The sequence below is a fragment of the Lepidochelys olivacea genome, assembly GCF_965140295.1.
Source record: "Lepidochelys olivacea isolate rLepOli2 genome assembly, chromosome: 7".
Lineage (NCBI taxonomy): Eukaryota > Metazoa > Chordata > Testudines > Cheloniidae > Lepidochelys > Lepidochelys olivacea.
Genome location: NC_140417.1, coordinates 109,058,915 through 109,076,084, shown reverse-complemented (window position 1 = coordinate 109,076,084; position 17,170 = coordinate 109,058,915). Strand labels below are relative to the sequence as shown.

General features: G+C 42.3%; 1 protein-coding gene across 1 annotated transcript in view; it reads left to right on the top strand.

Moving 5' to 3' along the window:
- Positions 1 to 17,170, top strand: part of INPP5F (inositol polyphosphate-5-phosphatase F) — a 120,739-nt gene that overhangs the window by 41,866 nt on the left and 61,703 nt on the right. Inside the window, exon 2 of the mRNA XM_084633828.1 lies at positions 5,343 to 5,423. Coding sequence (XP_084489954.1) covers positions 5,343 to 5,423 — 81 coding nt within the window. The remainder of the gene's footprint in view (positions 1 to 5,342; positions 5,424 to 17,170) is intronic.

Below are 17,170 nucleotides of genomic sequence, written 5' to 3'. Positions count from 1 at the left end.
AAACTTTGCCTTCCTCCACCCCTTCCCAAAGCAGAGAAACTGTAGATTGGTGACCCACAACAAATCACTAGCTAAACAAAGTTTTGTTCTATTAGCCTGTCAGGCACCCCAGGTTTTATCTTGGCAGTTCCCAAGGTTCTCATTTAAATCAGTTTTTGTCACAGCCACTAAGCGTGCAAAATGCCAAATGTCAAGATCTATATCCATATCTGTAAATAAAATATGAAAATTATGGAATCCATGACTAATGTGAAAACAATAACAAAACTGAGTCTGTAATCACAACCCTCCCCCTCTCCCACACCAAATAAAAGAGTAATCTATAAATTGATTACATCAGGCCAGCTTCAGGAATTTTTAATTAGTTCTTCTGATGGCTTTATCATCTTAAATTACTTTGACTGCCTTCTTCAAAACCCTGGAGTTAATCATCTCTTTTGGATTACTTTTAAGACTTCTGCCAACTGTGTAGGGGAAATAACACTACCCACATTTCAGCTTTAAATTTTGAGTTTGGCTCATTTTCATTCAAAAGTAAATCTTCTTCAGAGGCTTTAAACAGGTAATATATATTTACAAAGATTGTACTTGTTAATACAAATCCGCCAAAACTTTGTGGTGCAGAGAGGCAGCACAGGCCTTTAAGATAATTCTTGGACTACCTGTTCACTACAGTGAGTGACCAACCCTTCATTAATGTTTGCTTCCAAAATTCAGTAACTCACAATTTGTTTCCTACCTCGTAATGAGTTAGTGAGGTTCCACTACAACACGAACATTTATAAAGGAGAACTCTGGCTCCTGGAAATTGTTGGTGGGTATCTGGTTGAAATGCACAAACCAGCTTGATCTCTGAATTGCTTTCGATGGGTAAGGTGAGTAGAAAGGAGGGAAGATTTAAAAAATCTTGTTACTACAGCATCTCTTTCTAGTTTAAAGTATTAGAGACCAGGTCTGCAAACTAATACTATAGCTGCTCAGAAAGTAGCTGAAAGTGAAAACAAAGTGGAACAGTTCTCACTGGTTACCAGCTGCATTTCTGATTCTGTTGCAAAGAAATTAACTTTCAAATATCTCTTTTAAAAGCTCATATTTACAAGTCCTGTTTTCTACCACTATGATAGCTGATCTTATACGGAAATAGGATCCAGGAGCTTCTTGTCAAAATGGGAGCCAACTTTTCATGTCTTTGCACTTAGTTTTCTCTTTCTTTGGATTTGAAAACAAAAACGGATAAAATTCTAAAAGTACAATTTGTGTGCATAAGCTTCTGCTTACAACAAACAAAAAACCTCAAAAACAAACACCTGCTTCCCTTGCAAAAAGCAAACAAACAAGAACCCACAACATAACCATGAATTTGTTACAGTGCAGAGTTTTTTAAGTAACTTTGGTCTAGTACTATTATACGCTAGAGGTGAAATGAGGTCAGGCTTGGGTCATTGTCTTAAGGGTCCCAGTTCAACAATCTGTCCCTAGTTAGTGAAACGCTTATGTCTAAAGGACTAGGGATAGCCGTCAAGTAAGACCTTCTGCTTAGTCAAGATTAAAATTCCCAGTGGAATGGCTCAAGTTACTTGAGAGACCACCTTACCTTGTATTGTGACCTTCCCTTGACAGCTGTTCCTCTGGAACTGTGGCACTGTCAGTCACCAAGAGTGAAACCTTTGTGTACAAGAGACAGCTTTCTCTGCTACTGGACTATGAATCTGGAATTCATTTGTGGAAGATAACCACATGACCATGAATTTTAGCACCTTCAGAGAAAGATAGAAAAAGACACTTCTTCTTTACCCTAGACTTCCCCCCAGTTCCTACTGACAGGTGGAAAGAAATCTTGTATGTTTCATAATTTGGAATGGTGATGGACTGTAGGAATCCAGAGAGAAGCGTTATAACACAGGTAAACTGTGGTCTTGTAGTAGTAGTAATAATAAGAGCTACAGAGGCACCTGTAACAAGACTTACTGTATGTCACAGAAAATGGCATATCTAATGTCAAGGCTGAATCCCCACTCTGTCACCCCGAGTGCAGAAGGTGGGGGCTTGCAAGGATTCTAAAAATTAATACTTGCCACTCCAGGTTTGTATTAGACTCTCAAGGTTACAGCTTTTCTCTGACCTTGGTTTTATAAACGCTACCATCACCCAAATGCAAAAAAACAGCCGTGGACCCAGGAAGGAGCACTTGAGAATTCATCCCTGTGGGGTACCCTCAAGCTCTTTCACCCCTCCCCCGGGGGAAGTGCTGAGAAAGAAAACAAAGGAAATTAGCTGTTGCCACCAGCTAATCAAACAGCATATGCACAAACCTCTTAGGACACCAAAAATCCAATCCTGTTCTTAAAAAAGGTAAATTTTATTAAAAACAAAAAAGGAAGAAAATACATCTGGAACTTAGGCTTTTGCGATATTTTAAAAGAACAATTCCAAAAATCAAACACCCAAAATAGCTTTCTTGGGGGTTCAGCTTAAAGGTTACAGCAAACAAAAGCATCTGGGGTTAGCACAGAGAAGTCCACAAGCCTTAAAAAATAAACAGAAATAAACCTAATCGCGTCTTCCTAAACATTCTTAATTTACTTACTTATTTGGGTTGTTAAAAGTAGTTCTAGTTATGATCTGATGGTTTTCATATCTGTTTCAAACTTTACACAGCATTCCTGCTTATAGCATTGCTGCTCCGTGTCTCCTCCTCTGGAGAACAGACAAAGGGAAAATTTCTTTCTCAATTTTAAAGTTCTGCCTTTCCATTGGCTCTTTTGGTCAGGTGCCCACTTCCTTTCCTTTATCTGGGGGACTGGCTGGCTGCGTGTCCATCAAAGGGAGCTTACCCCCCCCCCCCCCGCACTTCATTTATCACATCTAATGTTAAAATACAATAAACAATACTTTGTTCTTATAGCACTTTTATTTATGGATCTCAAAGCACTTCACAAAGGATGTCAGTGTCCTTATTCCCATTTTACAGATGAGAAAATTGAGTCAAAGGAAGACAATAACTTGTCCAAAGTTGAGTTGTGAGTAGAACCCAGGTTTCCTGAGTCTCAATCCAATGCACTATCCATTAGACCATGCTGCTTAGTTTAATGTGAAACATTCCTTCTTCGATTACTTTAAACTTTGATTTTGTATCACCTGTAAATGATCCTAATATGGGAATTTTAATTTTTAGCTTTTTGAAAAATATTTTAGTTTTTGAGCTATTGGCGTGTCAAAATTCTTCAAGATGATTTACCAATATATGCTCAGTGTGGTGTGGTGGTTTTTTAAAGACCTTTCATATAGAATGCGTATGCTAGCAGTAGGTTGTTTGACTCTGCTTGTGCCTTCACATCACCTCTTGGAAGTTTTGAACAATGAGCTCTAACTTCCCTAAAGTATAGGATATTGCTTGATGCTGTATATTTTTCTATGCTCGTGCGCTCTCTCTCACACACACAAAATTTTACTGGGTTACCTAATGTAATGGGAATAGCTAAAGACAGGTTGGACCTGATTTTGAACTGTGGAATATTGCCTAGCCTGGCCTGTCAGACTTTCAGATTCCCTGTGCAAATTACTATTACTTCACAATTCCCCTGATGAGTTTGGTTCACTGTTTCCAGTACAGCATACCCACTGTTTTGTTAAATTTATGGTATTGGAAAACAAAATCCATTGGCATTTTTAATGCAATTGCTGATAATTTAAAATTTGAGCAAAGCTGAGTGGGAAAAGAATCATTTAAGTATCAGTTTGACATTAAGTTGTCACCTGCAAACACTAAACTTAATGATTTGTAAACACTGTTTAGTTTCTTTTTAAAACTTTTTTGCATTATTAAGATGAATTATGTATGTTCTTTTCGTTCTCTTAAAGGCTGTTTTTCTAATTTGGGAGAAATTCTCTCCTAGAGAGGAGGATATTTAAAAGATATGGTAGAATTGATTGACATGTCTTTGTGGTAGCTGCTAAAGAAAGTATGAGAATCTCTCAGTGAATCTAGATATCTTGCTTTTGTTATAAGCAAACTGACAAATAGCTCGAATTCTTGATGGCAGTGGAGTGAAGAATCTTTTGCCTTTTAGTTCTTACGTTATATCTAAGTGGCGTGCTCTCTTTTTTGAAGGCAGCTTTTAAGTTGTATTTAATAATGGAAAAATAATACAAAAATAAGATTCAAAGTAGAGTCTTTGTTACAAGCTCTGGTCTTAGTTTGCAAAAGGTTTAAAAGAAAATTGAAGCTAGTGATCACTGTTGTTTTTAACTGGCAACGCAAAAAACTGTGTTGTCTTGATGATTAAACTGAAGTCATCTGAAGTGGGGAGGGAACAAAATTGGAATAAAAAGCTTACTATAGAAAACAGAAGTGCCAAATCTTATTTCCCCACAGTGTTCTGGATGAATGATTCTCTTTTCTGTGTGTCATGTTCCCTGGGATTATTTAGTACATAAAGTATTATTGTGATCAGTTGTTATTATCAGATACATTTGAAGCTGTAAGTGGAGACTTGAATAAAACATCTAACACACATTGCTTTATTCTATCATGAAGAGGATTTTGGAGTTTTTCCTTGTCTGTAAAACTCTGGGAATAAGTGGTTTTCCTTAATCAAATAATTTCACCTCAGTGAGGTAGAAATGGTTTCAAAGGATGTTCTCTAAACTTCAAGAAAGTGTTCGTAAGCATGCATCTTGAGCATCTCACTTGAGGTACAAACTTACCTTCATACTTATTACTGTACTATGCTGGCTTGTGACAATGGCACCTTTTGGAAGGAGCTGGCTTTACATCATTCTAGCACTAATCATGCAGTTCAGGGTGATATGCCTACCCCCCAAATGGTAATCTCATTATATTCGTTATGCACCGTGTCCCTATTGGGTGAGTTGGATTTTATTTCATAGTCTATATCGGAGCACGGCTGGGATGTGTGTTGCGAGGGAGGGTGATAATTTTTGCTATTACATGATTGAGACTAAAGAGCGCCAGTAATTGCCATGGCATTCTCCTATTTTGGACACTTGGATGAGGCATGTTTCAATGATAAATATGCAAAAGTGAACAGGACTAGTTTTTACACTAAGCTTGTCTCGTTAACTTGAGATTTACTGGGAATCCGTGAGGCTTGGATAGAAGTCACAAAACTGAGTTTCATCCAGAACAGTAATTAGTAGTGCTGATTAAGGTGTCAAAGGTTAGTAATTTATGTCTTTAGAATACTTTAGGATTGATGATGAAAACAGCTCTTTACGCTGTGCATTAGAAATTCCTGAAGAGTAAAGTGTTTTGTTTTTTAATGTAAGTGCTTCTATTGTTACATTTCAGATTTTCTTATAAGCCTCAATTTTTCTTGCAGCCACTGATCTTCTTCTGGCTTGGAATCCTGTCTGTCTGGGCCTGGTAGAGGGAGTGATTGGGAAAGTTCAGCTTCATACAGGTATGATTTGTTTAAATATGTTTTGTATTGTAATGTGATTGCATAATAAAAAAGAAGCTTTGCAGTGTTCCGTGCACCAATCTGAAATGATCAATCCTCCATATCACTAGTGGGTAGAAAAGAGGATCTGAACCGTGGTGTTTTGTCCTCTTTTCCTGGTCTAGTTTCTTTCCGGATGGGAAGAATAGTCCTGGTAGAGTTTTCTGTAAATTTTGATGGAGGCAAATTATAGTCCTATATATAAATTATATATAGGAAACAGATTCTTGTCTAGGTTTCTAAGTTCACTGGCTGTACTGCTGTCTGGTTTGGGTAGCCATATTCAGCACTATGTCAACTAGAGTTGCTATGAGAAAGCTAAAAATGGTTGTCAGACCTGGAGACCTAGGTTCTTGGTGTAGCTCAGGGGTCTCAAACACATGGCCCGCAGGGTTATTTTCTGTGGCCCGCCAGTTCCCCGCGGTCTCTCTTCCTCCCCCAGTATTTATCTAGAGTGGCTCCGGCCCGGCGTGCACCGGGGGCAGGGCAGGCTCCCTCCCAGCCCCTGCGCCGCTCTGAGAAGCGGCCAGGACCTGGGGGTGGGGGGGAACAGGGGTCTGTATGTTGCCCTGGCCACTTCTCCAAGTACCTCCCTCAAAGCTCCCATTGGCCGGCCAATGGGAGCTTCGGGGGAGATACCTGGAGGAGTGGCTAAGGCAACACACAAACCTCTGTGTGGGGCCCCCCACTGCAGGTCCCGGCCGCTTTCCAGAGTGGCGCAGGGGCAGGGGAGGCAGGCAGGGAGCCTGTCCTGCCCCCAGTGCACGCCGGGCCGGACCCGCTCTCCCTCCCCCCCCCCCCCCCCCCCCCCCGAACCCATCCTGCATGCCGGCCGCCTGCCCTGAGCCCCCTGACGCACCCTGACTGCCTGCTCTGAGACCCCCAGCACACACTGCACACCCCCTGCACCCCAACCCCCTGCTCTGGGTCCCCTGCTGCACCCTGCACCGCTCCTGCACACCCTGGGGGCAGGGTGGGAGCAGAGTTCGGGTGGGGATTTCAGGGAAGGGGTGGGAAGAGGCGGGGCAGGGGCGGGGCCTCATGGAAGGGGTGGAGTGGGGACGGGGCCAGGGCAGCTGAAGGGGGGTGGTCAGTGTTGCAGCCCTCGGACCAATGTACTCATGCGGCCCTAGTGGTCGTTTGAGACCCCTGGTGTAGCTGAGTTGACCTGGACTACAATATGCATTTTTTGTGGGATGGGAGTGGAGAGGGGAAGCTCCAGATTGTAGTACCTCATCTGCCATCAATTGGAGAAGTGTTTCTCCCAGAATGATGAATGGAATCACTTTATTCTGTCAAAAATGTGTGTAAGAGTTTGATCATAAAAATACATCGGTCCACTAGCACCTATGGTACTCCAGGCATATCTGGATAAATGCTATTCTAGTGTGATTGAGTGAAATGAATAGCATCAGAAAACTTTACGTAACAATTAGGAAATATGTAAGATGAGGAAGCTGCTCAGACATCTTAAAATCTGAGCCATATGGAAGGTTTGTGTAGCCAAGCCCTGAGACAGTTGTGGTAGGTAAGGAGTTACTGTTGGCTCATGAATGAGGCTGATGGGATAAAAATTAGGTGGGGTGGAATGGGGGAGGAATTCCCTCTTCAGTATGTTTTTCCTGAGTGAGTTCCAAAACTCATTTCTTCTCATGTTCCTCCTTCAAATGCTTGCTTTTGCAAGCCAATGTAGGAGAATTTAGGCAAGCTGGCTCTCATTAGTGGAATGTCTCCCATGGACACAGACTGGCAGCTATGTGGTACAGTAATACAAAATTCAGATCAGCATTAATTAGGTTCCTGATAATTTTGTTTTTTCCTGATAGCCTTGTAGTAATAATCCTTGTCATCTAGTTCTCCATCAAAACTTTTCCCCAGTGAACCAGTGTGTCATACTCCTGTCAAAATATTATTAAGCCCTGAAATGGCTGTGAATTATTTTCATCTGTCTCCACTGATGACCAGTTGCCACAAGACTCACAAATTCCTTTCCCAGTAGGATAGTTTACTTAACTAAGTTGAGCACTCTTTTTCTTAGCAAAGAAAGAAATCGTGGATAATTGCAAATTCTGGTTAAAGTTTCCTATGTCATTTCCTTCTTTTGGTGGAAACACAGAACATGACTTTCCTACAAATACCCTGAACCATGAATGAAAACTAGTACCTCACCTTGATGATCACTTTTGATGAGCTATTACCAGCAGGAGAGTGAGTTTGTGTGTGTGTGGGGGGGGTGAGAAAACCTGGATTTGTGCAGGAAATGGCCCACCTTGATTATCATACACATTGTGAAGAGAGTTGTCACTTTGGATGGGCTATTACCAGCAGGAGAGTGAGTTTGTGTGTGTGTGGGGGGGGTGGGGGCGGAGGGTGAGAAAACCTGGATTTGTGCTGGAAACGGCCCAAGTTGATGATCACTTTAGATAAACTATTACCAGCAGGACAGTGGGGCGGGAGGAGGTATTGTTTCATGGTCTCTGTGTGTATATAATGTCTTCTGCAGTTTCCACGGTATGCATCCGATGAAGTGAGCTGTAGCTCACGAAAGCTCATGCTCAAATAAATTGGTTAGTCTCTAAGGTGCCACAAGTACTCCTTTTCTTTAGTACCTCACCAACTCCAATTTACAACTACAGCTTGCAAATTCTTGACAGACTGGACAATGAAATGCAGATTATAACTTAAAATGCAAAAACATCACAATGAACGTGTGTTCTGACTTCACTCTATTCTTTGTTTAGGAGAGTCTCTATGCTGATAGTGGTCTGGATAAAAGTGCATTGTTAAAACTGTGTGGGGAAAGCTTGCATAGCTTCTGTTTACATTATTTCTTGTTCTCAATGCTATTTTTAGATTTTCATGAGTGCTTAATGCAGCATTTAAGAGTGATTTTTTGGCAACATGGTCTATGTAGGTAAAGTTTCAAATAAGTTACAGAACACTAGGATAGATTAATTGGTAAAATGGATCAGACTCTTGCTATCTGTCAAAATAAGAAACGGATACGCTGCAGTATTAGAGATGCCAGTGCTGTTACAGGGCAAGAGCGCAGGAAATGCTGCTGCCTGCGTTGGGATGATGGATGTACAGCTATGGAGAGTGGGTGAAGAAATCTCTAATCCCTATTTCAGATAAATATTCTAGATTTTTATTTTCCTTAAAATTGATTTAGTTAATCTTCTTTTAAACTAGGGAAAAATTGATGTGGGGATCAAAATAGTTATTGCCTATTTGTTTGAATTATTTTGAATTGACATTTGGTTTATTAAGGGTCAGAATGCTATTTTCATGCTATCACTTCAGGCTGGCTTATTTTTATTTGTGCTTAATGTTTGCATTTATATGTATCCAAGTGTAAGGAGACTGTTGCCCCCTTACTAACATTCAGTGGGGGTGTTTTAGTTGCTAGCTTCCAGTACTAAAAAGGGGGAAGGGTCGATGGGGAATCAGGACCCTGAGACTGACAGCCCCCAGGAACAATGGGGAGAGGCCAGTGCTCCAGGTCAGCCTGAATGACAGGGCGAGCAGGCTAATCAGGGAGTCAGGAGGCCGGGGAGGTCCCGTCCTCCGTGTGAACTGGATTTGCCTAGGTCAGACAGAGTGGGCTGAGCTAAGGAGAAAGCGGGGGCCAAGCTAAGCTGCGGAGCAGAGCTGTGCCAGATCCAGAGGGACCAGAAAAGCCTCCCAGAGAGAGCAGACCCTGTCCTGGGAGCAGAGCTTCAGCCCCAAAGCCAGAGGCACAGCCCAGAAAGGGTAGACTTGCCCTGGGAGCAGAGCTGCCGCAACCAGAGCCAGAGGGGCCAGAAAAGCAGCCCACGAAGCAGATCAGTGCTGGGAGCAGAGTCACAGAAGCAGCCTGCAGAGCAGACCTGTCCTGGGAGCAGAGCTCCAGCAACCAGAGCCAGAGGGGCCAAAGAAGCCGGCCAGGGAGCTGGAGGCAGAGCAGCAGCAGCAGTGCAGAGACCGAGTGGTGGAGCTGGGGCTGGAGCAGTTTGGAGCTGGCTGCGGTGAGCAGCTGGGGAGAGCGAGGGGGATCCTGGGCAGTGGGCCCAGCACAGGGAGACACCTCAGCCAAGAGGCTCTGCAGGCCAGGCTTGGATCATAACCCCGATAGGGTGGGGGCGACACTGGGAAGAAGGGTCCTACCACTTAGAGCCTGAGAGCGTGTGGTCACCACCAGATCAAGTGTCCAACCCACAGCATCCCTGCAGCACAGCCAGGGCCTGAGAAGGCGGCCTGGGACTTACAAGGAACAGACTGTGAACTGCCCTGACATTCCAGAGACACTGTTTGTGATGTTCCCTGCCACAGAGTGGGTTGATGTGTTTCCTTTAACCTTTCCCATTTTTTCTTACTCTTTTTAAAATTAATTGTTGATTAAATAACTTGCATTTGCTTTAACTTGTATGTAATGGTCAGTGGGTCAGAGAAGTGCCCAGTGCAGAGAGAGTACCCTGGAGTGGGGACACCCTAGCCCCTGTCCTAGGTGACCACAGCAGGGTTGGGGGTCGAGCCCCCCAGGAATCCTGGGCCCAGCCTTGTTGGGGTTACGAGGACTCTGTCAGACAGGAGAGTGGAAGGGGAGTCTTCAAGGGCAGGGAGGCCACTGGGTATAGGAAGTGGGAGTGAGGTCTCAGATCCTTTCGCTAGCCCACTTCACCGGGGTAGTGCAGAAGCCAGGAAAGTTATCCACAATAGCGGGACTGTTCCCCCACTTACACAAGCAAGTTAGATATATCCTAAAATATTGGCTGTCAATATGGGAGGGGGATGTCTTTGACAGTTGAACCTCTTACATAACTCAAAGATCTCTGACGTGGAGTTTCTGGCCCCCCTTAAGGGTCTTACAATGTTGCTAAGGCTTAGCAATGGCGCTCTCTCTGGAACTAGTAAACATAGGCCAGAGAGGCTGCTAGACAGCATTAATGCTCCATCATCGAGGGGTTGAGTTTGCTGCCTCGGCTTCAAACGTTATGTCCAAGGGTGGATCCTGAATAGCCCAAAATGGCATAACAGCATGTTGCATTGCTGCTGGACAGCTGAAACCCTACATTTAATTCCTTATTTATACAAAGAGGAAATGAGTTTGTGAGGTTCACCAATTATATGTATACATTTTGAGGTGAGAATACACTTATCCCAAAGCACAATATTTTTGTTGAGCTTTCTCTATCAAAAAGAACATATTGCTCTTTTGTCGAGAAATACAGATGACCAGATTTGGTATGTGACTAATAACAAAGTTAGAAGAAAACACTAATTACCTCAAAAGAAAAATGTGGAAGTAGAATGGCAACAAATGCAAGAGTTTTTTAATCTTTCCAAAAGTGACATAGAATATGAAGATGGAAGTTGTAACTATCCTATGAAAAAAAAGGTGAAGGTAATGTTAAACAAAGTTGTTAATGGGTTGAGAAGTTAGTGAGCCATTTTAAGAGGATTAGCCATTGCTTAAGAATTAGTGCAATGATCAGTTTAAAGAATTCCTTAGCGTGTTAATAAAACCTATGGTGGGTTTTAAATAAAACATTGCTTTGATTGTAAATTTGAAACAAAAGATGTAACTTGTACTAGCTTGTATCTATCTTATACTAGCTAACTTGTGGAATTGTATTCTTAGGCTCATGGATAATTAGCTTATGGGTTAAAAGAAAAGGAGTACTTGTGGCACCTTAGAGACTAACAAATTTATTTGAGCATAAGCTTTCATGAGCTACAGCTGTTGCATCCGATGAAGTGAGCTGTAACTCACGAAAGCTTATGCGCAAATAAATTTTAGTCTCTAAGGTGCCACAAGTACTCCTTTTCTTTTTGCGAATACAGACTAACGCGGCTGCTACTCTGAAACCTAGCTTATCGGTTGATACCCATATGTAACTGAAATTTTAGTGTTACTTGCCATAGAAGAGTTTAGTAGTGCTTTATAAAGGATTTGAAATGTCATCATTTTGATTGCCATTGATGTTTGGTAATTGTTCTGTTGGTGCTAGTGTGGGTGTGCAACTCAGTAGCTGTAAATTTCTAGCCCCAATCACAAGTCAAAGCTATAAATGATGGAACTGTTCCAGAAATGCCTGTTCGTTTTGTTTTTTCAGTTGGGACACTTCCACTAAATTCTGTAATGGTGAGAATAAACATTCTTCTCAAAATCTGTCCTTTAGTACCTGCTGTAACTAATAGGTATTTCAAGCTCTGTTTCATTCTTTGGTTTAATATTTAACTAATTAGCAATGTTATACATGTAATATATATGTTTAAAAAAAAAGTTAGGAGAACTTCGATTAAGGCTTTCATTGTTAAGAAAAAATGACTGTCTTTCTGTGACACCCAGTCTTCATTTCTAGGATTTGACATGCATTTAAAATAGCAGCATACACTTGTTTGTTGTATTTAATAGTAACATCACTAATAGCTTAAACATCCCTAAGTAGTAATAGTTTTCCAAAGGGGATCCCTTTTAGTTCTGCAACCCTTTCATAGGCTGATTCTTATGCAGATTGAGCTAGATGGGACATTCTGGTGTTAGTTTCTGTGCTGGTCTATACAGACAGCAATCGAGCCCTTCATTATACATACATTTTGAAGCTGCAGGCTATTAAATGTGCTCTAAAGTCATTTTGCTGTTACTTAAGTGCTGTTTTATGAAATTGGTGAGGGGCAACGTCATCAGAGTTCTCTCTAAACAAGCAGAATGATGCTCTCGCTCTCAGTTGCTCTGTTGAAGTGAAATCCCTGTAGGACTGATGTCTGGCTTTGTTGGATGCAATCTGTGGCCCCTAACCTTGTCAAACAATGTGCGTTCTTTGCTGGTAACTCAAGTCAGAAGCCATAAAACCAGCAGGAGAAATTTCTGAAGCAGTCTGTGATGGACCTTCCATTCAGAATGTTCTTTTCTTAGAGCTCTGCCACAAACTATGAACAGATATGGACGGTCTCCATCAGATATGCTCCTGTTGGACTGGAGCAGAGACCTACTATAAGCTTTTCAATCAGTCATCTTTTACTAGTGATCATTAAGCGAAGACAGAGGTTGGATTATTCTGATGGTGCCAGCTTGTACCAGGTAATAATGGTTGAGATCTCCCCCTGAATACCTTACAGGAACTTGCATATTATCTATCCGTGTCTGTAGACCTTTTAATTTAGGAATAGTCTAAATCCGGGATTGGCAACCTTTGGCACGTGGCCCATCAGGGAAATCCACTGGCCGGCCGGGACAGTTTGTTTACCTGCAGCATCCCCAGGTTTGGCCGATCGCAGCTCCCATTGGCTGCGGTTCGCTGTTCCAGGCCAATGGGGGCTGCAGGAAGTGGCGGCCAGCACATCCCTCGCCCCACGCCGCTTCTCACAGTCCCCATTGGCCTGGAACGGCGAACCGTGGCCAGTGGGAGCTGCGATTGGCTGAACCTGCAGACGCTGCAGGTAAACAAACCATCCCGGCCTGCCAGTGGATTTCCCTGACACGCTGCATGCCAAAGTTTGCCAATCCCTGGTCTAAATCCAGAGTAATTTTGCCTCCTTATTTTGATTATGGGACATGACTACTTCTGACTTTACTTGTTCTGCAAGAGTGCAGAGCATCTTTCTGCAATCCAGGAAATGACAATAAAATAATGCGTCTGGAGATGAAGATGCCTTTTCCCTATGGGCAGAAGATAACTATAACCGTTGGAGCTGTGCACTCTGTCCTTTCATCCGTTCTGGGCTATTTACGATACCTGAAGACTCTCACCCTTTCCATATTGCCTATGAAAGTATACATTTCTGCAGTCTCATTCCACCTTCCAGTTGACAACTATAAAATCTTCAGCAATTTCACGATCATGAGTGTCCTTAAAAGACAGAATAATCTCTCTCTAGTCAAAGAACCTGTTCCAGTGTGGTATTTTTAACCCAGTGCTGAGAAGGTTAGTGGCTACACCTTTTGAACCTTTGGAAGAGTGCTTTTTATTCCATCAGGAACAAAGTTGTTCTGTATCCTCATCTAATTTTTTTTTCCCCCTTGAATGTCTCTTTTTTCTACTCAAAATAGGCTATTAATCTTTTGGCTTCTTTCCAAAACCTCATTCTTGTGATGGGGAAACGAAGCTTCATACCCTAGACCTTGCGCTTTAAGCATGTGTTTGAGCAGAACTAAGTCATTTATAAAATAACCTAAGTTTTTTGTAAGCTTTGGCAATCAGTGTTAGCAGATTGGTGCTTCCATTGGAAGCCTCTCAAAACGGATTAGGGTAAACTACAGCTAGGATAATCTGAAAGTTTTAAGATGAAGACGGCATTGTTGACCTGCTCTGTAACATTTCTATCAGAGAAACCTGAGGGTTGCTACTTTTTTATGCCTTTTATGCAGCCCTGCTCTGCATATGGCATCTAAATCTGTTGTTGGGTTTGGGAGGGCAGTTCTGTAATCTTTGTTTATTTGGGACTCCTCAATCCACTTCCCTGGAAGTTGTTATACTAGCCAGAATCCACAAGTGGAATATGCAGAATCCAATTCTGAGAGATTATTTACCAGTAAATGCTGTTGCCAGCATGTTCACCTTTCTGCCTTCTCCTCTTCCTAAGAGTTCTGATCTCTTAATGATGTTGGGGTTTAGTGGAAGTCCCCTGCTTGCAGGAAGAGCAGCCAGTTGGAGCTAGCTGGTGGGGGTGTCAGGGTTCCTTCCCCACTCTGAACTCTAGGGTACAGATGTGGGGACCTGCATGAAAGACCCCCTAAGCTTATTCTTACTAGCTTAGGTTAAAAACTTCTCCAAGGTACAGACTTTGCCTGGTCCTTGAACAGTATGCTGCCACCACCAAGTGTTTTAAACAAAGAACAGGGAAAGAGACCACTTGGAGACATCTTCCTCCAAAATATCCCCCCAAGCCCTACACACCCTCTTTCCTGAGGAGGCTTGAGAATAATATCGTAACCAATTTGTTACAAAATCATCAAAGACCCAAACCCCTAGATCTTGGAACAATGGAAAAATCAGTCAGGTTCTTAAAAGAAGGATTTTATTTTTTTTAAAAGAGAGAGAGAGAGAGGTAAAAATCATCCCTGTAAAATTAGGATGGAAAATACTTTACAGGGTATTCAGATTCAAAACACCGAGGATCCCCCTCTGGGCAAAACCTTAAAGTTACAGAAAATAGGAATAAACCTCCCTCTTAACACAGGGAAAATTCACATTAAACAAAAGAGAAACTAATCCGCCTTGCCTGGCTTACCTATACTGGTTGCAATATTGGAGACTTGGATTAGGATGGGTTGGAGAAGATGGTTTTCTGTCTGGCCTCTCTGTCCCAAGAGAGAACAACCCTGTAAACAAAGAGCACAAACAAACCCCCACCAAGGATTTGAAAGTACCTTGTCCCCTTATTGGTCCTTTGGGTCAGGTGCCGGCCAGGTTAGCTGAGCTTCTTAACCCTTTACAGGTAACAGGATGTTGCCTGTGGCCAGGAGGGATTTTATAGCACTGTATACAGAAAGGTGGTTACCCTTCCCTTTATATTTATGACGGGCTTGGAACCAGGGTGGACCGGCAGCCCACCATCAGCTCCCCGCTTCCCTAAGCTCCCTGTGCGGCAGCTGCCCAGCAGACTATCAATTGCTGGCAGTTCAGCTGTCCCTCCCCCCACTGCTGTGTGCTACTCATGCACTCTGCCTTGGAGCTGCTCCCGGGAGCCTCCTGCTTGCTGTGTAAGAGTGGGGGGAGGGGGTGCTAATGTCAGGGTGTCCCCCTTCCCCCTGTTCTTTTACCTTATCTCCATAGAGTGGGGGTGGGGGCATGACAGGGCTCAGGACAGAGGGAGCTTGCCGGCAGCCGCTGCTGTCTCACCTTGCTGATCTACTTAAAAAGGCAATGTACTTAGTGTACTTAAAGGGGCAATGCACATCTCTCTCTCACACACATACACGGTGTGTCTCTCTCTGCCATGCTGTCTCCCCTCCCTCTGTTTGTGCTGCCTTAGAGTGTGAGGCGACATTAACAACGATTTGTTAACCCTTGAGGGCTCAGCTGAGTACTAGTCATCATTTAGCAGTAAGGCATTCCCTGGGAAATATTCTACCCTCTGATTCCACCGCCACACTCATTGCTGTGTACAGTATTAAATTGTTTAAAACTTATACTGTGTGTGTGTGTGTGTATATGTGTGTATATATATATATATATATATATACATACACACACACAATATAGTCTTTTGTCTGGCAAAAGAAATTTCCCTGGAACTAATCCCCCTATTGACATTAATTCTTATGGGGAAATTGGGTTCGCTTAACATCGTTTTGCTTAAAGTAGCATTTTTCAGAAACATAACTAAAACATTAAGTTAATTTATTTTCAGAGGTGTTGAGCACCTGCAGTTTCTTTTGGAATGAAAGATTTGGGTGCTTGGAGGGGAGTGAAGGGAATAAACCTTTGGCATACACTGAGAAGGAATGAATTGACTTCATCCGGAAATGATTCATATAACCAATCTCAGCATTGTGTATCTGAATCAAATCAATATGGACAATCTATTCTATTATGATCACCACTTTTACAAAACGATGATAAATTTTGTACAAAGTACACCTTGTGAGGTATCATTTGAAAAGTTATAATCTGCTGAATATAATTATCCTGTTAAAATATGTATTGTAACACTTCATGCAAAATTATAAGCTTCTACTGCATGATTGTTACTGAAATATGTTGTAATTCTGGGTAACACCCACAAACCAGTTTTTCAGAGACAAAGGCACACTAGCATCCCAGACAGGTGTTAAAGGGCCATCACCTACTTAAGCAGACATCCCCCAGCAAGGGGGAGATGTAAACAAGAAATTTACATTACATCCCAGAAATGTTTCAAACCTCACATCCACAAGAGACAGCTTGTTCCCTACATCCCAGCAGAGAGTAATCCTTGAAGGGAGAGGGATATAAATATAAGAGACGGTGACCTCCAACTCACCTCTTGTCCTCCCATGTCTCTGCTCATGACCTCAACTACTCATTACTCTTTTTGGTAACCAATCTTGATTTTTATGGATCATCACTTATAATCACTTAAAATCTATTTTTCTATAGTTAATAAACTTATTTTAGTTTTATTTTAACCTCTCTGTTTGGATTAAAGTGTGTTGGAAACTCCATTTAGGATAACAAAGCTGCTGCATATATCATTTCCTTTAATTAAATGCTGGAGTTTCTGTGAGCTTGCATTGTTCAGTAGTGTGCTGGTCAGTACAAGTTGCACATTTCTTGGGGAACAAGGTTGAGACTAAGAATTTTTGGGTGTTGCCCTGTATGTAATTCATGAGTGACTGGTCAGAGTGCTCATGTATTTAGCTGGGAGTGAATTTGCATGCTGAAGGCTGTGTGAGCAGGCCAGGTGTGGCTGTTCTGACAGCAAAGCAGTGTAAAAGGTGCCCTAGGGTGCCACTGAGTTAAGGGGACACTGCTGTTCAACAGTCCGGATTGTACCCTGGGGAATGTCTGTCTCACTATTTGTTCAAGAGGTTTGTTTTCCTGTTTTGCTGAAAATCTTTCACACATTAAAACTCTTGGTAACATGGTCTTTGTCTCTTTGTGGTTTTTGAGCCCTATTTCTGTCATGTTTCTTGGTAGTCTATTTCTTTGTCCTTTTAGTAAAAGAGAAACTAAAACACTGAGTGTTACTGAGCAGGTAGTGGGGAGAAGAGGTTGTAGAAAGTCTTATTAAAAGCCGGGGAG